The following is a 24,868-nucleotide window of genomic DNA, read 5'->3' as shown; positions in this document are numbered from 1 at the left end:
AAGGAAAACATAAGATTGTTCTTTCAGTTAGTTTTTCCATTGCTTTTAAGCTTTTCTACTTTGTCATCCTATTTTTAGTTTTTCCCCTTCTCAATAAAAAAAAACATTCCTTCTCTATATACTTGACCAAACACTTTATATCCTGTGTAATTAGCTAAAAAACTTTTCGATAAAATGATGCCTATCAAACATTTAAGAAGTGGAAACATGGCTTTTGAAAAATAGGTTTGGCAAAAAGGAATTTTCAGTTGTGCAGTTTTTATTAAAATAATGAAGACTTTTCTCAGTTTCTTATCAAAATTGTGTCATTGTCTAGAGAGCAGATATTTTATGATAAACACTTAAAATAATAAAGAATTAAGATTACGTATTCATTTAAAGTATCTTTCTGATTTTGACAGTATTTTGTGTTTATCTACATTTGAGTATTTTATACAGCACCTGTAGCAGGTCAGTAAAATGAGCCTACTCACTTGGCTCTGCATCTGGACATAAATACATGTATGTAGTGATGTATCATTATTTTCTTTTGCACTGAGTACTTCCACTTACTCTGAGAAACCAAATATAGTTATGCAATAATAATGGCTATGTTATTATTCTAGACATTCAAGAAAACTTTCTAGTAAGGAAAATCTTTTAATTACTTTTAAGATGATGAACAACTGGAAAAACTCCCTGAATGGTGTTGATGTCCCTTTAAATAAAACTGACAATAATCATCATTTGCCAAACCTAACACATGATTGATTCATTGGTAACATTTACATTCACTAGTAATCTGAAAAATAAAGTCTCTTGGGTGAGGACCCAACAGACTTTGACAAAGTCAAGTTGTTGAGCATCCCTCTGAGCTTCAAGGGGTATAGCTTTTGCAAATTCAAAAACCTTTCAGAGAACCACACAGGGCCATTTCTATTCCCCACTTATGCTGAGTACAAAGTGAGGCAGCATATTAAAAACTTCAGGACACAATGACAACAGGTGAAAGCAATGCTGTAAAAAGCAGATGGAACTACAAAGCACAGAAGCTAGAGTCATCGGGAATGATACTTTTCAGTTACCACTAAGCACCCAAAGGTGTAGCACAGTAAAATACAGCAGGTCTTTGACTGAATAAGGTCATGTTGTTCAATGACCTTTCATTAAATGTTGATCAGAAAAAAGAAATCAATTCAAGCAGAGGCCACTGTCCGTGTGGAGTTTGCATGTTCTTCCCATGTATGCATGCGTTTCCTCCCACATCCCAAAGACGTGAACGTGAGGCGAACTGATGTGTCTCAACTGTCCCAGTCTGATGAGTGCGTGTGAGTGGCCTTTGGATGGAAGGGTGTCCTTTCCAGGGTGGGTCCTGCTTTGTGCCCTAAGCTGTCCAGATACGCTCTGGCCACTGGGACCCTGAAGTGGAATAAAGCAAGTTGGGAAATAATTATCTTTCTTTTTTAAATTAAAAGTATTAATTTTATTTCACTTAATATTTTATTAAGGTATATTAGTATTGAGGCAATATATCTAGTATGTATGCTTAAATAGCTCACATTTATTTCAAAGTTTAATATTATAAGTGTTTTTGGTTTTCATTAAGAAGTTTGGTGATTTCTATGACCAGCACTTAACTCTTGTTTGTATCAATTAGCCTAAAGGAAAACTGGTTTTGTTATGTTGTTTTGCTTAAAGTCAGTTTCCAAGTACCTATTCATGACATGAACTGAGGACTTACTATAATTGAATACTTATTATTAAAAGGCTAATCTGCTCAAAATTCTGCAAACAGTGGCATCAAAGTTGATACCTTGGTACTCATTGTTAATTTACTCCAGAACTTATAACAAATGCAGAAACCCACCATTACCAAACGATGAAGCATTTTCTCTTGCTAGGCGATGTTGTGACTCATACAAGTTCTAGCAAGTGTGACTAGTCCCAAGCAAGCTGAGTGCTAAAATATTTTTTTCTCTTCCAAATATGATGAGTATAGGGTTTGATGAGTTCAGAAGCTGACGAGTACTGAGGTATGACTGTACTTTTTATCCCACTGAGCTTCTATTTTCTGAGCATCTGTTATGTGCAAGGCATGAGCTAGGCCATGAGAATGCAACAGTCATCCAGAGCGACGTGGTCCCTGACCTCTTGGTGCTCACACACTGGTGATGATGCAGACAAGTCAACAGGCATTACATTACAACACAATGCAGTAGCACTTCTGCAGATGGAGTCAAGGATGCTGCAAAGGATTCAGAAGGGCTTCCTAACTTAGAAGGCTTCCAAAAGTGATATAAAAGTTGAAGACTAAGGATAAGTAGGAGTCAGCCTGGTGAACAGTAAAAAGGGTGAGATGTAAGTGTCAGGAGCAGAAGGCATAGCAAGCACAAAAGCCATAGGGTGAGAGAGAATTCCAGATCAACTTTCGCTCTCCCTGCAGGCAAAATAGAACAAAGTGTAAATAAAGGTAAAGATGCACACTTGTATTGTTTCACAAAACACTGATATGTTAGAACCCCTCTTTTCATTCTCTACTCCAAATTCACAACCCCCTTCTTATGATAGAAAGGGAAAAAGCTACTGAATAAGAACTTGTTAGTACTTAAAGAGATAGTCTTGTAACATTCTTTTAAAATTCTCTTCTGTTTCATTCCTTAATCTCAATAAATGAGGAACTAGCATACTTTACTTGGAATTGGAAACCAAGCTCTTAAAAACACCCCAGAATGATAACAAGGTATCTCATGCATCAGACCTGACTGAAAAGCGATCACCTACTCCTCTCCGGAGACTCTGATACCACACTCTACATGGAGGAGGGAGACCTGCTTGGACTTGCAGAATCTAGGACTCCCAGATGTCATGTTCATGGAGCCCTCTGCTGATGGGAGGTTAGGGGAGAGGAAACAGGTAAAAGCAATGACAGGTGAGAAATCAAATTAACTGCATTAGCAGGGAGTTGCAGAGTTTCCACTTGATGAGCACTCAACCTCTACTTTTGTTAGAAATGGGGAGCAATGTAGTTTGCTGAGAGGAATGGGTACGGTAGACGGTGTTGAATGAGTTCTCCAAATAAGAATTTTCTCAAGGCGTGTTCTGGGACCATTACTAACAAGATGTTCTGTTTAAAGACAGATTCCTAGACCCCACCCCAGATGCTAAATAAAAATGTTTAGGGAGATGAGGCCTAGAAATTTGCCTTATAACAAACATTCCCAGTATCTCAGATGGCAAATAAAGTATTAAGGCTACTAAAGACAATGAAGTTCTCTGCGCCGGTGGTAGACGCTGGGGTGAAGAGGAAAGCTGAGCAAGAAGAAGCCAGGCCCTTGGGACTGCTGGGGTGCAGCAATGTCCGAGAGGCCAGTGGATGGTACCACCTGGCTCGTCTTCTCATTCAGCTGAAGTCTCACCAGCAGCTCAAACTTGTACAGCGTAGACGTATACTTGAGCTGGTTGGCTCTTCTCTGTTGCATATCCAGTACCAACAATCACCCATCACTAATTAGGAGTCTCAAAATGTGTATTTGATTATCAAGATGATAGGGAAAAACTATTAACAGATCAGTACACATCTATCTACAGCCAGTCCTGGAAAAGTAAATGTCGAGTTGGAAAATTAGTCTTCATTTAAATATACCACATATGAAGTCCACATATGAGGCTGTAGTCCCAGAGCATACTAAGGGGTGGTGTTTTATTTTCTTTGAAAAGTGGGAAGTGACGAGATGGGAAGCCTCACATCCCTTTCCAAGAAAGGAACACACTGCATAAGGAGACAGCCCAGTAGGCACCATGAGGACACAGAGAGTTAACCAGGCTGGATTTTAGCTCTGACTTTTGAAATGATAGAGGTAAGAATTATGCCATACTTGGCAACCTCTCTTGCAGCTCTAGAGGTAGCCACTTGTCAATGAGATAAAAGAAGTTCCTACCAAGAGCTTTCCTTCCCAAATAAAAAGGTGAATTCTTGTGAAGAAGTTTCTGCCTTTTCACATTGTCCCCCTTCTTCCTTCTTTCTGCCTGGAAGACAACACAGAGATTGGGCAGTGGCAGCCCACTTGTGGTCTGGAGAACAGAAGCCACTTGCTAGTAAGTACGGAACAAACAGAAGGGACTAGGTATGTTGACTCCATCCTTTAGCACTAGCTCTGCACTCCTATTTCAGACTCCTCGATACAAGAGAAAAATAAACCCTCTATTTGTTTATGTCACTGTTCTTCAAGTTTTCAGTTAGGTGCAGCTGAGCCCATTCTCAACCCAGTTTTTCCCTTCTTTAAAGAGATTATTATCCTCATGAAATTTTTCTTTCCACTCCTTTACATGCATCTACCACAGCACCTTACACTTACAATCAATCCATTTAACACCAAACTGAATTGAAAACAAATCATCAGAAAACAGAATTAGTCACGATATATGTACTTTTCATCTGAACTAGAACACTGGTTCAAGTATCTACATGGCCCCCTCCCACCCAAAACCAGCTGAAATGCAGGAGTAAAAATAAAAATAAAAATAAAAATAAACTTACATCAGCAATAAATTAAGTAGAGGACACTAAAACCCCCCAAAATGCTTGTCAAATATAGTACAGATGACATTAAATTGAAAATAGTTGCCAAGAGCTGACTTACTACTTTCATTACCTGAATAGCAAAAAACTAGACTACCTAAATATCAACTAATAAAGCAATGGGTAAATATGAGAAATAAAGGCTATCTGACAGTGTGCGTCACTCGCCTGCTCTGAATAGGTAAGGAGGCAGGTGCAGAGCCCAGGGTGGCCCATGGGTGTGATGTGCCCACTCTATGGCAAGTCCCTTTACCCTCAAAGCAGGAGTCTTCAGATAAGCTGCATCTCAGCTGGAGGGAGAGAAGAGTGGTCCCACCAAAAAGAGAGCAGGTTCTCACCTTGCCATGGTTCTCACTGGGACAATGCAGAACCACTGCTGCATGCCCTAGTTCCAGGCAGCAGGCCACCCACTACCACTAGGCCCAGCACAGCAGGGGATTCTGCCAGCTCAGGAGGAAGCAGCACCAGAGAAATGGCTGGGCATAGGCACTGTATTCTAAGAGCACAGGCAGACCACAGGCAGACCACACCAAAAACCAGGTATGGAAAGTAGGACACTGGCACTGTGGGGTTTCAAAAACACAGTGAAAATACCTTGGAGAGAAAAAGTTGCTTTGCTAGTAGCTCACACTGCATTCATTTCCTTCAGGCTACAGGAATGTTACACCAGTAATGTAAGCAGATAGCTTCCATCTTTTAGCTTCAATTGCAAGTACAGAAGCCCAATAATGTCAAGTAAAAACTGTTAGATGAAGAAAAATCCCACCAGGCATTCATTCAATTAACACATAATGAGCACCTAGGAAGGACCAGGCACTGCTCCAGGTACTCCAGCTACTCCAGGTACTGACAAGACAGTACAAACAGACAAATCACCCTGCCCTCATACAGATTATACTCTTTGAGGGACTTACTACTGTCTGGAATCATCTTCTCTTCATCTGGGAATGGATAGCAGTAAAGAGGTAAAATGGGTCAATGTCAAGACTTATAAAAAAGATTCTACATCAAAGAAATAAAAGGAGCATGAAAAAAATGAGTTTGAATATATTTGTAACAGAGATACACCACAGAATTTGTAGACGACAACCTCCTCATTAGAGGAAGGCCCACGTGGCAGGGGCTGACGCCCCACCCACCCGCCCACCCTACTCACTGCATTCAGTGCATTCGACCCATGCAGGTGGGAAGGGCACACCTGAGACATAATAGGGACTCAATGAATAGCAGGTGAATGAGCAGAGTAAGTAGAAGAAAACACTGCATGAAACAGATAAGGTGGTTAAAGAAAAGTGTACAGAAGGCAAATACTGCTCTAACAGAACACTGAAAGTCATGAGAATGAAAAATAGATGGCATAAAATCAAATCAGTGCTGTACATAACACACCTCCTTCAGAATGGAGCGAAAAGTTAGAGTGAGAAAAACAGTGGAGAGAGTTTAACAGTGAAGCAATTACACCAAAAATTAAGTAATTGGTATAAATACCAAAAAAAGGGAAATAATTTCATCATTATTTGATTGGCTACCTAAAAAAACTCACAAAAGAGCAATTAAAAAAACAATTTTTTAAGTACTCCAAAATTATTTAGTAAATGTATATAACCTATTTAAAGAAAACTGTAAAATCTGAGCGGCATAAAAGAATTCCTGGATAAATGATGATGAATATGGTAAATATCTCAATTTCCCACCAAGTTAATCTATAAATATGTTAAAATTCCAATTAAAAATTAATAGTTTTGGAGGGATACGGGAGATTAAAATTTGTCTAGCAACAGAGCTTCACAAATTCTTAAATTTGTGAATGTGGCATTTAACACCACTTAATGACTAATTAAAAACTGGGTAGATCTCCACCTTATACCATTTTCTGTAAGTCAAAATTTTACATGTAAAATGTAAAATTATAAAAATATGTTTAAAAATACAGACATTTATAAAACTTTTCTGTGGGAGAGCCTAAGCATTGCACAAAAACCAGAAGCCACAAGAAAAAATGTTGATAGATTTAATTACATTACATTAACATTTGCACATCAAAATAATGATAAATGAAAACCAGAGGCAAATAGCATAAAAGGGATGAAACATTTACAACAGGTAAACATAATGGGTTCAGATCTTTTCTATGTAAAGAACTCTTATAAGCAATAAAGACAGACAAGCACTGAACAGAGGACTGGACAGAGGGCAGATAGGCCATGTTAAAAAAAAACACAATGCAAGTCAGCATTCAACAGATGGAAATAACACTCATTAGCAATTTTAAACAGAAAAGTTAAGTGGCATTTTCCACCCATCAAATTGGTAGTTGTTTAGAAGACAATATGAACACCCATCGTTTACTGGTGAAAGTAGGTGAGTTGGTAGTCACTTTAGTAATCGCATAAGCAGGTCAAACCTTTCTCCAGGGAGATTAGTTAATGAAAACCAACAGTTTTCAGAGTGAACATGGCTTCTGAGTCAGCAAGGCCACTCTGAGGCACTGTTCTAGGAAAACTACCACAGACTTCAAAGATATTAATTACAGCAGTATTTATAATAATAATAAAAAACTGAAAACAATCTAAATGTGAGGTGGCCAATAAATTATAGTTTAGACATGCAATGACACGCTATATATGCATTAAAAAGAAGGTGTATTTCTAAGGATCTACCTTTCAGAAATAAATGTGTATAAGAACTTATGTATGATAATATTAAAAATCATTAGTTTAATACTAAACAACTAGACTATCTAAATATTAATAAATAAATAAATGATTCAATAAATTCAATATATCTGCACTACAGAATACTAACCAACCTTCAAAAAAAGGAGGTAGTTTTAATTACATTGATGGGGAAGCATCTCTACTTAGGTAAAAAAGCAAATAACTGTACAAAATGTATATTATGACCCCATTTTTATAATACAAACACAACAGAAACCATATATGCATTAATATAATATGATATAATAATGTAATTAACCTTCTTTGAACCTTTACTACATGCTAGGTTTGGTACTAACTTGTTTACCCACATTATCTTACATAATCTTAACAATAATGCTATGAGGCAGGATTATCCCTATTTTACAGATGAAGAACTGAGGCTCACAGGTTTGAAAAAAGAAAGTCCCATCATCACAAAGTACCAAATGGCAGACCAGAAAATCCCAGCCTGCCTCCCTGATCCCAGAGCACTGCTGTCAGCACTGACAGCACAGCACAGCCTGTGCTGTGCAGGAGGCTGGAGAACTGTATGCCAAGGACTGGTTACCACACAGCCGGAGGAGGCTCTTTTGTGTATTACATTTTTGTTGTAAGGAAACACTAAACAGGGTGCATATATTAACACAGAGTAATTTTTTTAATTACACAAGAATTTACATTTTGAGCTTATATTTGTTTTAAAAGCAAAAATACATAAATGAAATGTATAGAAAAAAATTCTAGAATATACCAAAATCATGAAAATGGGTGTTATATTGAGAGGATGGAATTATAGGGGATTCCTTTCTTCTCATTTTTGCTTAACTTTATTTTCTACTTTTCTAAAGCACACATGTAATAATAAAAACATTACTTCCACATTTAATAAGCATATAATTATTAAGGTAATTATTTCAAAATATAAATTAAAATTCAAGAAGTTATAATTCTACTCAATATCTTTATGAAAATGTGGAGAATCTCATAGAGTATCTGGTAGCTGATGACTGCAATACCCTGAAAACTAAACAAGTAATCTAAAATAAAGTCGTATCCTCTAATCCTGGTTTTCTTTTTTCTTTTAATAAAAAGCAACATTCTAGGCCCTGGTGGGAAGGAAAGTCCATATGTACATTGATAGACTGTACTTTATATCAGTTCCATCAACTGCATAATCTATTGGTTCCAATAAACAATCTATTTTAGAGTTCCAGTCTCAGAAAATGTGTTGTAGCTTTTCAGCACAGATGTTACTTAGGAAAGAACTTCTGCTTTTTATTGACCTATATTAAGTATAAATTCAGTTTGGTCACCAAAGCCCCTTATGATCCTAATCCAAAATGTCTTTACTCCAGTGTGGTCCTTGCAACAAACTCCAAACACACATTGTAAATAGCTCAGTTGGCGAGAGACACTCAGGGGAAACATATTATTTCTTTATAAACTCAATCTTACTTCCTTTCCTAGAAGAAAAATCTTTAAATGGCATTAGCACCAGCGAACATTTGGCCCAGATCCTGGTATTAATGCCAAGGCATCAGGCGGCCATACCCTGCTGTCCTCCTACAAATGACCACTCTTTGGCCTTTCACTTTGTCTACAGTTAATTTTCCTCAGTATATTACAGCTATAAACAAAAGGAGGCCAAGGAAGAAAGACCAGTTCTATAAAAGTGATCACTAATTCCAAGATATTTCTGCCTTGGCTATCATTAGCTATAAATGAATTGCCCAAGATGTTAGGAGTCCAAAAGAAATCAATTGGTAAAGAAAAAAATCCCGCTGACTCCAAGACATGTGTGAATTCAAGTAATAAACTAAATAGGGAGGGAAAAGGTGAAATAAAAGGGTAGGGGTCACCCAAAGGGTGCTGCCTCTTTAAATGTAGATGGAAATGACTTTAATTCAATTAGCTCATCTAGAAACCTGGGGCATGGAATATATAAAATGATGCTAGAAGAAATTTACTGCCCCAGGAATTTTCTATGTGTGGTTAAGGAGAGGCTGCTCCTCCCTGTCTCCAGGTGCATCTTGCTTTTGCATAGCTTTCTTGTGTGGTCCAGATCCTGCCCAGATGGCTCTTCCTGCTGCCCAGGAGGTGGGGACTGCTCTGGCTCTCACTAGGTGAGTTCTCCCACATCCAGCCAGACCAGTGGGCCTGGGACCAGCACCCTGCCTGTGTAACACCTACTTCACTTTCTCAAAGGGTGGTCCAGGACCACCTAGCATCAGATTGTCTGGCATCCTTGTCAAAAATGCACATCTCTGGGTTCTGTTCCAGCCAAGGGGATCTGAACCCCTGGGGACAGTGATCAGAAAGCACCATTTGAACACACTCGCTATGTATGCTCCTTTGCACACTGACATGGGAAGCAGTGAGTTGATGTGTACCCTACAGCACAGTGGGTACTATTAAATTAGTAATTTAATCATCACTTCAGATTTAGACACCATGTCTTAAATACCAAACTCTGCATCTGCCTACTTAGATATACAACAATATAAGGTATACAGAAGGAAAAACAATAAAACAATAGCCAGTGTGAAGGAGAGAAAGATGTGGCCACAAAAAAAATCATGAACTAATTATCATACTTTCTTCTTTGTTCCCAAAGAAATAAGCATTATGAGAATAAACTTTAAAAATTTACATTAATTATTTCAAGTAGCTCTTTTAACACTCCAAGAGGAGGAAACATTAATAATTTATTTCCTTATTTGGCAGTTGGTCAATGCTGACATCCTAAATGCCAAATAAAATAGCTCTCTGTAGCCAGGCAGCTTAGCATACCTTTACCATCTAAGTGCTGAGCACCTTTTTCTTGAACCCAGTTTTCTGTCCTGGCTTCTGTGGGAAAGCCCTTCCCTGCAGAAGTTTCCTTTCTCTGATTGTGTTCTTTCCTTGCAGGCTCACTCTACCCAATCTTTGAAAGGGGATGTCCTTCCAAGTCCTATCCTTGGCCTTCTGCTGCACTCCCTCTACATGCTGACCTTTGGCAACCTTGACCTGTATCATGGCTCATGGCCAAATCCATACCAAAGACCTCTCCTTCCTTCTTCTGGTCCCGTGTTCTGTCTGAGCGCCCATCCCTCACAGCCAGCTGCTCCTGCCCACTGAAGCTCTTCCCTGCACATGCCAGTAACAACCCAAATTCTAGGCGTTCAAAACTCAACATCATCTTCCCTCAAACAGGTGCTTCCTTTAGTGTTCACATTCTTAGGTCTCAATACCATCGTTCATCCAGTCTTCCATAACAAAAAGCTGGGAGTTTTCTAGAGCAGGGGCAGCAAACACCAATACCGTGTAGACATTTTTTATGTAATAAACAGTTATATGGCTCTCAACAGTTATTGTTATGCAACTTGCAAATGTTAAGTTATTTAATACTCAAAACAACCCTCTGAAGTAGGTATTATTATTGTCCCTCATTTACAGATTGGTGAACTGACGCATTGAGCAATTATGGAACTTGTTCAAGGTCACTCAGCTGGGAAGAGTCAGGCTTTGAATACAGAGACTCTGGCCCAGGGCTACTACACAATGGTCTCTCTCAGAGAACTGGGTGGAGTGCAGGAGAGTAAGAAGCATAGGGCTCAAAGGACTAGAGATGCTTACTTCATCTAACAGGAGTCAGGGTCTCTGCAACTCAGCACTCTACCACATCTACTGTTCTGTGAATTTTGTTTCTTTAATATTTCTCTCTTTTTCTCTCTCTCCCCACCCCTGCCCACCGCCTTTCCTCCTGCCCCACCACAAGATTTTAACTGAACCTTAGTTCTGTCCAAGTCATTTCTCATCTGGCTACCACTGACTTATATACCATCATTCTTGACTCTCAATAGTCCATGCTCTATAGCTAGGGGCAGAAAACTTTCTCTATAAAGAACCAGATAGAAAACATTCAGGCTTTTCAAGCCATAAGTTTCCTGTCATAATTACTCAACTCTGCCAATGTAGCATGATACCAGTATAGAACAAATGGGCACGGCTGTGTTTCAATAAAACTTTTATCTACAAAAAGAGGCAATGCTTGCTCAAGAGCACTACCACCACAGTCTGCTTAACCAACCTAACCCTAATACTGACATACATTCCACATGGTCCCCACACCTTAGAGAGTATAATAAAAATATTAAAGTATCAAAAAACCCACAAGTGAATGCTTTTATAACTATACGTTGGTAAAAATCTTTCTAAGCATTAAAAAAAAAACCTAACAGATTTGAATCACAGAAGTTAAAAATTTCAGCATGGCAAAATAAAACAATGATATATCATAAGTAAAGGGAAAAAGCAGACTGTGAAAAAAATTAATGTGTATGATGGATGAAATGCTAAAAAGAGTTGTTAAAAAATCTTTAAGAAATGATTGAGGATGTGAGGTAAGTAACAGAAGAAAAAATATAAATGATCAAAATAGAGAAAAAGATGCTAAATTCCACCAAAACTTAAAAAATAAAAACTAACACACATGAAATCTTTTTTAATTATCAAACAGGCAACACTGGTGAAGACTGCTAATTCACAAGCATGGAATGAACACAGAAGAAATCAGACTTCCACATGCTGTTGGAGGGAACATAAACTAGCCTGTCTTTCTTAGGCACAAACTGGTCAGTCTATCAAAATTAATATGTTTAAAACTAACAATTACATTTAAACACTTATCCTACAGACAGACTCACAAAAAGTATACAAAAACTTATGGACAGAGAAGTTAATCACAGAATTGCTTTTAACATCAAAAACTGGAAACACCCTAAATGCTTAATAATGGCAGTTCCATACAGTGGAATAGTAAGCAGTGAAATAAATACTGTCAGTGAAAGCTATACTGTTAAGAGAAAATGGCAAGTTGCAGAACTGTGTGTGCATGTTTGTATAATGATCCCGTGTCTATTAAAATGTAAAACCATACCTATATATCTATATATATATAGAGAGAGAGAGAGATACACACACACACACATACATATACACAAATACACAGGGGTGGGCAAAAGTAGGTTTATAGTTGAGTACATGAAACAGAGTTTACTCTTGCATTATTTATTAATTATTGTATTACATATTTGTATTTACTACTAAAACCTACTTTCCCACCCATGTACGTGTACATATGTGTGTATATATGGAAGGCTACCTTTTAATAGGAGTTTATCTACATCAATAGAATGGGTACTGTTTCAGTTTAAGGTATATGTTTCTGTACTTGAATTTTTTTCTTACAATAAATTTATATTAATTTAGTAGTATTTAAATCCACTTAAAAGATATATAAATAAAGCAAAATACGAAGTGACTATGTTTCTCCACAAAACTTCCATGACTTTCCAATGTAAGCATAACTTTAGCATAAAATATTGGGTTAGCCAAAAAGTTCATTTGGTTTTTTTCTTAAGATGGCTCTAGTCCTGCTTAGTTGTTTTCAACTTCATTTGAAACAATTTTGTCAGATTGTATTGTGACAGCTGTCATGTAAGCATGCATTAAAAAAACCTTATCAAAATTGGTGAATTATTGTGTAGCTATTTTAATATTGAAGATGGAAAAATATGCAACATTTTTAGCATATTATGCCTTATTATTTCAAGAAAGGTAAAAACGCACTGAAACACAGAAAGAGATTTGTGCAATGTATGGAGAAGGTGCTGTGACTGACCTAATGTGCCAAAAGTGAAACCACTCTTTGCGAAGTTTCGTACTGGAGATTTCTCTATGGACAATGCTCCATGGCCAGGTAGACCAGTTAAAGCTGACAGCGATCAAAGCGAGATATTAATTGAGAACAATCAACATTACGCCACATGGGAGATAGCCAACACACTCAAAATATCCCAATCAATAAAGCTATTGAACATGAAAAATGTGTCTTTTATTTTATGGAAAACAACTAAATGGACTTTTTTGGCCAACCCAACACATGCCAACATGATAAAATGACCCTATTTAACTTTTTAACCTCAGTAAATGCGTTTCCTACAAACACTCAAGTCATACTGCATTATTCCATCACACTTCAGTTTTCTGAATATTCCAGGATGTCTCTCCTTACAATCCTTGCCTTTTCTGCCTAATAAATACTCATTCACTTCAACCCTCTCCATAGGCAGAAAGTATACTCTCATTCCTGGGTCCCCACTCTGCCTTATGCACACATCCCTTAGAATACCTGTAACATTAATTTCCCTAATGATGGATACCGCAGGAATAATAGCATCGATAATAGCTAATTAAGTGCCTACTAGGTGCTAGACACACAGGTGTTTTACATAAATTATCTCATTTAATCCTCATAATGAGGCTATGAAGTAAGTACCACTATATTTTACAGGTAAAGAAGCTAAGACACTTCGAAGGTTAAGAAAGCTCAGATCACATAGGTATTAAGGGCCTTGGGTGGCATAAAATACAGATGTATCAGACCACAGTTGTTTTATTTTTATATATGTGCCTATGTACAAAGTCTTCCCATTAGGCTATCAACTTATTAAGGACAGAAATCAAGGTGAGTTACCTCTACCTCCAGCAACTAGCATCAAGGGGTGCATGGTAAACACTCAATAACAAATACTAAAGGCAAGCAGTCACTTGGTATTAAAAAGGGACTAAATTGCCATCATCCAGCCCCTCCTGTTGGGAATTACCCTGCCTGGTTTCAGGAGCTGTAACCCCCCATGGCTAAGGCTGAGTGAGAGACCTCCAGACCAGAAGCCACTAAGGAGACAAAGCTTATCTCCCTGGCAGGAGCACTGCTTCTACACCTTGCCTGGCCCCCAGTGCTTGATCAGTTAGCCAATGACTGGTAAGATTCCCCAAGGGGGGAACCACTCAAGTCGGGCATAACCACGTGGAGGCCCCAGGGAAAGACTTGGGGGGCTATGGAGAAAGGGGGTGATCGACCCTCGCCCCTTGGCTTTGACAAAGCCTGAGTCCTCATTCTGCCTGCAAGAGGTCTCCTAATCTCTGGGCTGCCTTGCCTCTCCTGCCTGACTTAAGCCTGAAACAATGACAAAGGGCAGTGCAGCCCTGTGCTGGAAACCTTGGGCTCCCTGAGAAAGGATATGTAAACTCCTGTGAAACCTGCTTTGCTGAGAATGCTCTTAAAGGCCCAGGCAGGAAATGAGTTTAGTCCCTTAAGTTTTGTTGCTTTTTCGGTGATAGACCCTGACTTAGTGTGAGCCCTAGTAGTTCTTTGAACATTATCTATAATTTGATCTTAACTGCCAGACAAGGATTAATAAACTGTATCTGCATTCCAACCCCAAAAAACCTAATAAAAGCCTGTTCCAGCAGGGGCACAGGGCGCTCTCCCCTACAGAAAGTGGCCAGGCCACTCCGAGGCACCCTCCCCTTGAGAGGGTAGCTGTGCCATCCCTTTTCCTCCACAGGACTTGACAGTCTGTATGAATGTATCTCGAGTGTCATCCATCCACAGCGCAGCAGACACTGCTGGCCAGTGTCTGCGACACCCACTCACTACATAATGTAAGGAATCCCTTCTTCAACTTCCCTCGAAGATGATCTGTTTCCACTTGGACAGTTCAATGACAATGAGCATTGCCTTGTAAGGCGATGTGCTATAGTTCTCCCAGCAACTCTCCTTCATACTGAGAGACTCTGCTGCCCTGTTAGCATGTTCTCCTAGTTCTGCCTTCTGGACTGTGAATTAGCAGCCTTGTTCCTTTAAATCAATGGAGCTACCGGTGTTTGAAGATGGCTATTATGCCTTTATTCTCCTTTCCCTCACTATCTTTCCCCATCCTTCCTTCTCTTTTCTACGCACAACAATCTCATTCCCCAAGTGACCGGGTTTCCACGTCCCCTCTTCCCTGTGGGTGTGCCCTCCTCTGGAGGATTTCAGCCCATCAGTTATCTCTAAAAGCAAGTCCCTACCATGAGAAGCACTGTACCCAGATAGCCAGAAGTACTCTGCAAGTATATGGCATGATTTCTCCCCTCCAATTCTTAGGGAAATATAAAATACATTAAATAGGAAAATGTTTGCCTGCCATTATTTGAAAACTAACCTTTGAAGGTCTCCCATGTGCCAGTCATGCTACTGGGTACTTTGAATGCATTATATGATTGAATTCTTAAATGCTTTATTACTATTTTTACTTTATAGATGAGGGAATTATCTCAAGAAGGTCAAGGAGCTGCCTAAGGTCTCACTGGCTAGTAAATGTCATAGACTGGATATGACCTCAGTCTGCCTGACCTTGAAGCCATATTCTGAGTTTTGAGAAGGGAGACTTGAGCCAAGAGGAGGCCAAAGGATGTTGAGTGGAGAAGCCATGAAGGGATCTGACTGGTCTCCCATGGAGAAAAGAGTATGTTGGAGTAGAAGACAACAGGGAAGGGGAAAAAAACATGTTTCGGTGGAAGAGTCTAATCATTTCCACACAGGAATGTCCAGCCTGTGGCCCACGGGCTGCATGCAGCCTGGGATGGCTATGGATGAGGCCCAACACAAAATGGTAAATTTACATAAAACATTATGGATTTTTTTTGTGATTACATGTTGCACACCAAAAGGTTGGACACCCCTGGTCTTTACAATGTTGCTTTAAAACTAGGTAGAGTTGAGGCAGGAAGCAATACAGAGGAACTGTGGACTCTTGAGTAGGTTAGGAATACATGAAAGCAATGTTTTAGCAAAACAAGTCTGGCAGCCCTAGGCAGCACATACTGCAGTGGAAGGAAAAGGCAGACAGAGAGAACAGTTAGGAGCTGCTCCAATAACCGAAGACCTCACATGGTTGGGAACCAAGCTAGGATGGTAGCCTCAGGAATGGGGATGAGAAATCACACAGGCATTATACAAGATTAGACTGAAGGGGGGAATGGAAAACAAAGAATGATTCTCAGAATTCTCCTCCAGGAGAAGCAAAGAATGCCAGGATTGCTGACAGAAATGGGACATTAAGAGAGAACTAATTTTCAGAGTGAGTAGGAGATACAAGGGGATATGTTCGATGATGGTGCATGTGGAGAAAGAAACTGCTGCTGACAACAGAGGTCACTGCTCATACCCAAAGACTGAGAGGCCCTGTTTTAGCTGACATCCTAAAACCATATCTATCTACACTCATTCTTAATATGTCAACATGTAGCTCACAACAAGGTAACTTCTTTGGAAATGTGATGATTCCTTGCTCAGCTACCAGTAAGCAGTAAGATATAACTTCAAAAATATCACCTGAAGTTAGTCTCACTGTTACAGAGTTGCACCATGTAAGTTCTACTATGATTCTTTGTCAAACTCCTGCTGTCCCTGTGTCATCCCTCCAGAAAAGATTTCCTGCAAGTGAACTTGGTCACTGAGGAAAGAAGTTGTGTCTGGTTTAACTTCTTTTACTTTGGATTTCTGGCTCAATTGTCTTGAAAAACAAATAAACATAAATCACTCTTTCTTTGATCTTCCTTACTCTAAAAAGCCTCTCTGTCTCATCTGTTCACTTGCTGCTTTTGACTCAATAATAGTATTTACCACTTTCTGTCCTCAAAGAGTGCCTGCTATACCTTTGTCATTTACCCATTTCTTCTTATTCTCACCTAGGAAGAAAAGGAAAAACCAGGTCCTCAGTTGCAGCATGACCCAGAACATGTGAGATCCAAACAATTAGCCCAGAATCAGCTATTTCTAAGTTGAACTATGAGATGGGATGATAATAACAAAGGTTTGCCTGACTCACAGGATGCTGTAACAATCAGTGACATAATTATGGGTAAATACCTAAACGCACGCAACAAAATCTGCTGTGATTTGCTACAATTAGGCAAAAAAATCTGACTCTAAATCTCCTTTCGGAGAAGCATTAGAAATCCCTCCAAACCTGGGATAATCCCAGAGATCCTATTAGAAGCAAAACAGCCGGGAGCCAGGGGTCCCAGTGGCCACTGTGGGGTCACTGCACACCACGTACAGCAGTGCAGCCCATCCTGTTTTCAGACCTCAGACAGACAGAACTCATCAGCTCATGGCACCTTTGAAGGACAGCAGGTGTAAAAACACAAAGACAAGAAAGAAGCAGAAGTATTCTACTTTAATTGCACAGAGTATTTTTAGTACAATATGTTTAGGACAATACTATTTACAATGCTGAGTAAACAGAATTCAGAAAATTTGATTTCATATCCCAATTAAATTGAAGAGAGAAAATATACCAAGAGAGGATCTGCCGTTTCAAAATATTCCTTTAGGGGAAATGAATAAAATTAGCTTTTTGTTGAACTAAAAATAAAGTTTCAGGTAAGACTCTAACTATAGAAGGAAAACAAAGTACCTGTGAGTTTGATTTTGGACAGTCGAGCCAAAATTCCTGGCAACTCATCCAAATGCAGCTTCATCTCCTTCCACTGCTTTTCATCTGTAGTTTCTCTCCCCACATCTACTGAGCCTTCAATTACTGAGGCAGATTCTAATGTTAGCAATTCTTTTTCATGTGGCTTTCTGGACAAAGATAGTCTAGACGGTGAAAGAGGTTTCATCTCATATATTTCTGCTTTGGTTTGACTCGAAGACGCTTTTTCAAGGAAAGACAATGCCGCTGGTTCTGACTTCGGCTTTACTTGCTGGCTGAGGCTTCTGTTCAGCTGTGTGACATACTAAATTTAAAAGGGCATGTTACTATACAAAGCCCAAAATGGCTATTCAGTTACACCTTCCATCAGTCTGACTTTTACAGTACTTAACAGATTTTCCTATAACTTTATAAATACATGGTACATGAACCAATATGAGAGTACTTGTTATGTGGAAACGACTAGACTGAGAGACAAGGAGAATATAATCAATGTGTCAGCAAAGTTTTCAAGTTCTGTGGTTTAGAAAATCCTAGGAATTTAAGTTCCTTGAAAAAAAAAGAGAAATTTACTTCTTATTCATCTCCTCCAGAATTTCCCCTAACATAGTACCAGAAACTGATAGGTTAAAAGGCAAATACAATGAAAAAGTTTTCCAGAATCAAGAGTCCAAATAACCTGTCCACGTTCCTAGGCAGACGGTGCAGGGAGGGCTCAGAAGCAGAGCACAACCCAGGTCCCAGTGACAATATCGCAGTGCACACGAGGAAGGAACATGGCTTTAGGGTTAGACGGTCTCAGTCACTTACATGCAAAAATTACTGTTAGCATTTGTGAGGCACTGCCTCATTTTATATTATGTATATTGTTGTGGTTTTGTAATATATACCTCATTCAAGCTTTGTAACAATTGTTAAAGAAAATGGAGAATTATTAGTATCTCTCTTTTAATTTACAGATGAAGAAATCAAAGCTAAGAAATAAACGGACAGGGCCAACAGTCCACAGCCAGTCAGTTACTGGTGGCCCTGGGACTCAGAGCCATCTCTCCTGACAACTAGTTAAGATACTTTCCCATTACAAATGCTGGTCTTAGGAATTACAGCCTCATGGAATGAATCCTGAGGTCTGTTTACACAAAAAAAGGCATAATACATATTTGAGTTTCTCTTTTAAATACCCATTATCATTGAATCCCCAACTTAAAATGTCTTAACATTAATGGAAATTTAAATCTCTTACCAAAACAGTAAGTTTTATAAGACTTTAAGTTTTAAGTTAAAGTGGGCATTTTAAGTTAAAAAAAAAGATGAGAAGAATGTCACCTATGACTTTAGATTAATGAATCTGCTATTATTTCATGCTTGCAGAAAATGATAGCAAAACTGTAGTCAAAGAGTTTTTAGCTAACATTTCTCCATTTTATGATGCTTTTCTACTTCAGAAAATGTCAAATGCCCTCACTGGTAATTTAAAGTAAATCACTTTGCTGCCCACAGATCATGGGGCTGACCTAGACACAGGTAGGTGCACAAGAGAACTGAGATATATTTCCAACGCCCACTACAAAATGCCTAGAAAATCACTAAAAACTCAATTTGTTTCAGTCAGATGTGTGTGTGTTTAAAAGACTTTTTGAATGCACAGCTAACGTTAAGAAAACAGGAAGGTCACAGAGTTAAAGCAATTATTCCTGTATTACTGATGTCTTCACAGAATTTTAAAAATTTAAAAAGATGTATTATGACAGTAAGCTTTTCCTAATTTTAGCCTAGTTAAAATATGCTAGAAATTTCCAATCTTTCTCCACATTTTATCAGTAAGCTCGAGATTATACTTCTAAGTTCAAACACCAGAATTATTCTGGTTTTAGTTTAAAATAAGCAAAACAAGTGATTAAAATTCTGAATAAACTGAAGAGAACACTAAATGAAAGTCCCTTTCAAACAACACTTATTACTCTTCTTGTAATACAAATTTCTGAAATCCCCACATACAGAGAAAGTAAAGGCAGACAGCAGCTTCTGAACATACCATGCGTTTAAGGAAGGTGAAGTGCTGAAATGTGATCCACTGCTTATTGACATTCCTGAAAAGATGCATAAACTTGTGAGGGGATTCCTCCACTGCTCTTCTTTCTAGATACCAGACACATCCTCCTACCCAACCTACAAGAAAGACAGAACAGGGGAAAAAATGTTAACGTGACGGATGCTTCTCATCAAATGAAGATTGCACCTATCCAGGACCAATGCCCACACCACAGTAAACAACACATCCGCGATGGGTGGTAAATCTGAAATGATCTAATTCAGGTTTGTAATCCAAGCAAATATCAACCTTACTCCCTGATTAAGTCAGCAAAATTCTTTCACGGGGCTGGAGAAATCTTCTACTTCAGTATCATATGCTTTTGTTGTATTAAATGCCAAAATGACCACACTGTAGATATTTTTAAGAAGAAAATATAAAACAATCAGTTCAATCACTTTCTAAAAAGTATAAAATGAGAAGCATAATTTTTCTCAATAAATAACTGCAAACTGAAAGATAATTTTCGGATTAATATTTTGGCTATGTCAGGTAAGCCAACTAAAGGGGTATGAAAAGAGTTCTCGATAAAATATGAGTTCATCAATCTCATTTAAAACGGTTTTTGCTGGATAGGAATTTGGCTTTTAATCATTGTTCTAAACCTTCTCTCAAATATCTACAAACCCAAGCTTTTATATAAGGTCCCATCCTAGCCAAGCCTTCGACAGTGTAACGGTGCAGACTCCCGTCTCTCCTCCCAGGGCTTCTGTGACACTAATGGTTCCCAGTTTTCCGCTGTCACCACTCATCACTTCTCACTTTCCTATGCTGTCTACTCCTGTAGTTGTGTGCCTACTGTCTGAACCCTGAGCAAATGCAATTACAGGGTAATTTTAATCTTCAACACATTTCTGGAGTCATTCTGCCTATTTCCAACATCTCTCTCAGTATCTCCACCTGCATGGGTTGCAGTATGTTTCTAAGAACACTTTATTCTCACCCATATTGCAGATAAAACCATCCCTTCAGAAGCATCTTGAATTCTTCCTTCATCGTTGAATAACCATTAAGTACAGTCAACTATGAAAGATAGGTCACATTTGTCTACTTCCTTCCATTCTTATTATCCAGACTCTTATTATCTTATATTTGGACTATGGTAGTAATCGTAGGATTCAAGCCAGTCATCCCAACTTCAGTAATTCCCTTCCCTAACTTAAGTTCCATAAAGTCAAGGGTTTTCTTCCTGAAGCCCAAAATACATGCGTTACCCACCCAAACAGGTACATAGGAATCACTGCAACAAGGCTGTCTTGTCATCACATACTTCACTTGTCCCCCTGCTCGCAGCTTCTTGCCTCGCCTATCAAACTTCCAAAGTTTCTTTCAACTACCTCATTACTTCATACTTTTTTCATGGCACTTCTTAATGCCAACTGTTTCCATTACATTTTTTAGTTTCTTGGTGGCAGGGCCTTACTCACTTTTGCCACAACAGACAGTAGACTGCTTTCCGAATAACAATGAAATAATATTTGATAACTGGACTACCTCCATAGCTTACTTGAACAGTGGGAAGAACCATCACTGCCCCTATGGCAATCAATTATCTTGGACTGGAGATAAATCTGAAATCAGATTCTCAAAGCTCAATTAATTACGAAATGCTTATTTTCCATATATGTGAATGTGTGTTTATGTGTATATGTCTACATGAAGGAACAGCAGTACTTTTTGAAATTTCTGGAAATCAATCCTCTGATATTTCAGTTTTATCTATAATTTTGATGATGTATATTTTCTCTTTTTGGCCTAACAATGTTCTCTAAGATAATAGGATTTCAATATTAAATAATTTTGTCTGGAAGACATCACGGTTTTGTAGTTCTGGGCCTTAGTTTTAAAACCAGTTTTCAGTTCTTCAGGTCCAGTGAAAGATGCATGCTGCGGGAAGGAAAAGAGCCACCTGGAAAAATATCTCTCATGACTAAGTGGGTGAAATTGAGATTTTACAGAATGGTTGTAAAAAAGAGAAAAAAAAACAGCTAGGAAACTGCACTTTTAAATGATGAAAACACTTTTCATTTTGTCAAAACATGTTACATTTGTATCAATTGGTGCCTAGAAATTCAAAGTCATTTCTGCCCTATGTAAACCAATTTAGGTTCGAAGCTACACAGGATTAACAATAGCTACATTAAAAATCTGGAAACACATGACCACATCCATTAGTCATCATCAACAATGAGTCATGACTGTAAGGGCTTTCAAATGAGGTGAAGACCCTGAATTTTCTTTTAGAGGCTATCAAATACTTGAACTTTTTAGAAGCAAACTCAGACATGACCGCTAGATACCGGATACAGCCCCAGATTACCTCTCTGTTCTCACCATGCAGCTTCCACATCAAGCTCTGGTATGAACCTTCCAAGTGGAGCAAAATAAGTCAGACAGATGACTTACTAGCTGATTTTTTGGCGATTAAGTTTAAGAAGCCAAGCTGTCTATTGACTCTTTCTTTCTAGCACTGAAAAGGCTGATCCAGGAGCAAACCATGTAGATGCTGCCTACTTACTGGAACTGGGGAATTCTGGGCAGCCAACTGGCACTGTCTTGCAGACAGCAGGATGTTCAGAACATGAAGGTTGAAACACAGCTAGTCTGAGGAACACGAATTGGAAAGCCCTCCACACAGAGGTGATAAATTCAAGCACTAAGAAAGGCTGAGCTCTCTGAGAATGAGTGTGTAGGGTCAGGATCATAGAACACTCACAGTCAGAGACAGGAGAAGGTAGCTAGTAATTCTAAAAGAATCACAGAACTAAAATAAAATTTCATCATGGCAAACTTCAGTCACAGACAAAAGCAAAAGAATACAATGAGCTCCATTAATTTACCCTCAGCTTCAACAACTACCAAATCAAGGCTAATCTTGTTTCAGCTATACTCCCTCCCATTTCCCACCCTCTTTCCCCTTTTTAAACCAGAAGGGACCTCTGAAATCATTCAATTCAATTGCCTCATTTTATATATGAATAAATCTAATCCCAGAAATGTCAAATGATTTGACCTGAGGTCACATAGACCAGAAAAGACCCATAAAATAACAATGCCATGAGGAAAAAAGAAAAAAGAAATCTCATATATTCACAGCACTCAATACTGCCAGGTACTGCAGAGAACTTGTGATATGTGGGGCCTGGAAAAGGTTCTGGGATTTGACCAAAAAGGAGTCCCTGGATTCTCCTATACATCCCCAATATGGGCCAGAACTACTGGGCCATATGGGCCATATGGGCCATTCCTCACATTAGGTATCATCCTGAACTACTGGGGGCAAAAGAATTCTCAACCTCTTCTTTAATAAGTACATGAGGAGAAAGTTTATTCATTCACGAAGAATTACTAGGAGTTAGCAATGTATGCTAGGTACTGTTTTGGGCACTGGGGCTGCAGAGGCGACCTAGAGAACTGTCCCTACATTCACAATGTTTATGTTCCAGTTGGGTGAAACCTATGATGAACCGGTATATAAATAAACAGTTACTGTCTGTGCTAACCATCATGAGAGAAATAGGGTGATGTGAGAAGCTTCACTTTAGACAGGGCAGGCAGGGGAAGAAGCAGTAAAGAGGGGTCATTTGAGCTGAGTCCCCGCCAAGGGCCAAGGAAGCGCACTCCACCTTTAACACAAAGTTGTTACACGTTTTTCAAGGGGGAACACAAGGTTTTAAAGGGTTACAAGAGGGGCCACACTGAAGGGTACAATACTAAAAGTCTGAAGCTACGGCCCGTTATATGTAATGGTTATCATCATGACCTGTCGTCATGACCCTATTACATTGGATGAAGGCTTCTGAGTGAGGGCACAGCGCTTCCGCTGTCCCCACATGCCAGTGGCTAGGAACTGATGCTCTACTAAGCTAAAAAGCTGGCGGAGCTAAGGTTCTCTCACTCTCTCTCTCCTGTCTCCACTCCATGAAAACCACAAGAAGCACCAGACACAGACCCCACGTTAGGGGAGCCGGACAGAAGCGGTGTGCACCACCAGAACCACACTGCAAGCTTAGACCCTAGTTTCGTGGTCTGTTCACTTCAGACTACTCCAAAGGTCACATCCCCGCCACCGATGCCCAGGCGACCTCGCCAAGGGCTCCCAAGGTTGCAGCCAGCAGGAACCATAGTGTAGAATGTGGCAAAAAGAAAAGGACTTTCCCAAAGTCGTGCCCGAAAGCGGTGCAATACCTGTCAGGAGGCGTGAGGAGAGAGTGTGCGGGGATGTGGCCATAACGCACGAGTCTGGCCGCTCCCTAGGATCCCCGTGTCCTCTCACCTCACCGGCTGCTGGGCGCCGCCATCTTCCTTCCCCGCCCCCGTCGAGAAAGACGCTTCCTCCTCGTCACTTCCGGCGGGCGGGACGCGGAAGTGAAGAACTGTAGTTGGAAGGTGTTCGGAGTGGGACCGGCGTGAGAATATTGGACTGGAGGTCGGAGGCCTGGGGTTCTTGCGGGAAACGCGAGGAACTCGGTGTACGACGACCTGTTCCAGGAGAAAAGGCCGGCGACGGAAGGCGGGCCCGTTCCTCCCGCTCCCAGAGGTTTCCAGGCGTCCTCTGGCCAGATCCTTGTGCTGTCAGATGATGGGCTGAACCTGGCTGCCGAATACTCGCGGGCAATTTAAAGTTACTTTTGGGATATTTGTTGGTGGCCGAATCGCCAAGAGGAGATGGTTGTTGGGACGATGCCTCCACCCTCCAGCCTGATCACAATTACAGCTTTACTGTATTCGCCGTCAATCGGGAGGACCTATGAACTCGAGGCTGCGTGCTCCTAGTCCACACAGGGAAGGGACTCACCAGAATATATCACAAGGAAGAAGGTGCGGATGGATAGTGGTTAAGATTTTAGGATCTGGAGTGAGATCTGCATTTGAGTCTTGGCTCCACCTCCTGACCTGTGACCTGCTTGAGCAAATAGCTCAAGTCCTCTGAACCTATAGTTGTACAACAGGGAATACATATATAGTATTTAAGAGAGAGAAAGTGGGTGAGAAATAATTCTGTGCTGGTGTTGCCAGGTGCCTACCACATATAAGCACTGATAAATTATCACTAGGATAGTGATTACTAGTGCAGGTGTCAGCAGCCCTCCCCTTATCTGTTTTTCATGTTGAAGTTCCACAACTAAAGTATAAGGAAGGAAAAAGATTCAGCTTTTTGAAAAGGAACTAGGTAACTGGTATCTGTAAGGGCCTTCAATGACAAGGTGAT

The 24,868-nt window shown here is 39.6% G+C and overlaps 1 protein-coding gene across 2 annotated transcripts in view; it reads right to left on the bottom strand.

Annotated features, from left to right (window-relative positions):
* LOC123809365 (protoheme IX farnesyltransferase, mitochondrial) overlaps positions 1 to 23,969 on the bottom strand; it is a 153,714-nt gene extending 129,745 nt beyond the window's left edge. For both annotated transcript variants that reach the window (XM_045824501.1, XM_045824500.1), the window contains exons 1-3: positions 23,845 to 23,969; positions 19,600 to 19,733; positions 17,547 to 17,868 (exon numbers count right to left, since the gene is read on the bottom strand). In XM_045824501.1, coding sequence (XP_045680457.1) covers positions 17,547 to 17,868; positions 19,600 to 19,733; positions 23,845 to 23,887 — 499 coding nt within the window. In that variant the 5' untranslated portion in view covers positions 23,888 to 23,969. The remainder of the gene's footprint in view (positions 1 to 17,546; positions 17,869 to 19,599; positions 19,734 to 23,844) is intronic.
* Between the last annotated feature and the right edge of the window lie 899 nt (positions 23,970 to 24,868).

This window comes from Phyllostomus hastatus, unplaced genomic scaffold (genome assembly GCF_019186645.2).
Source record: "Phyllostomus hastatus isolate PE091 unplaced genomic scaffold, TTU_PhHast_1.1 phas_scaffold_55, whole genome shotgun sequence".
Taxonomy (NCBI): domain Eukaryota; kingdom Metazoa; phylum Chordata; class Mammalia; order Chiroptera; family Phyllostomidae; genus Phyllostomus; species Phyllostomus hastatus.
Note: the sequence above shows the minus strand (reverse complement) of the source record. Positions and strands in the feature narration are given on the sequence as shown.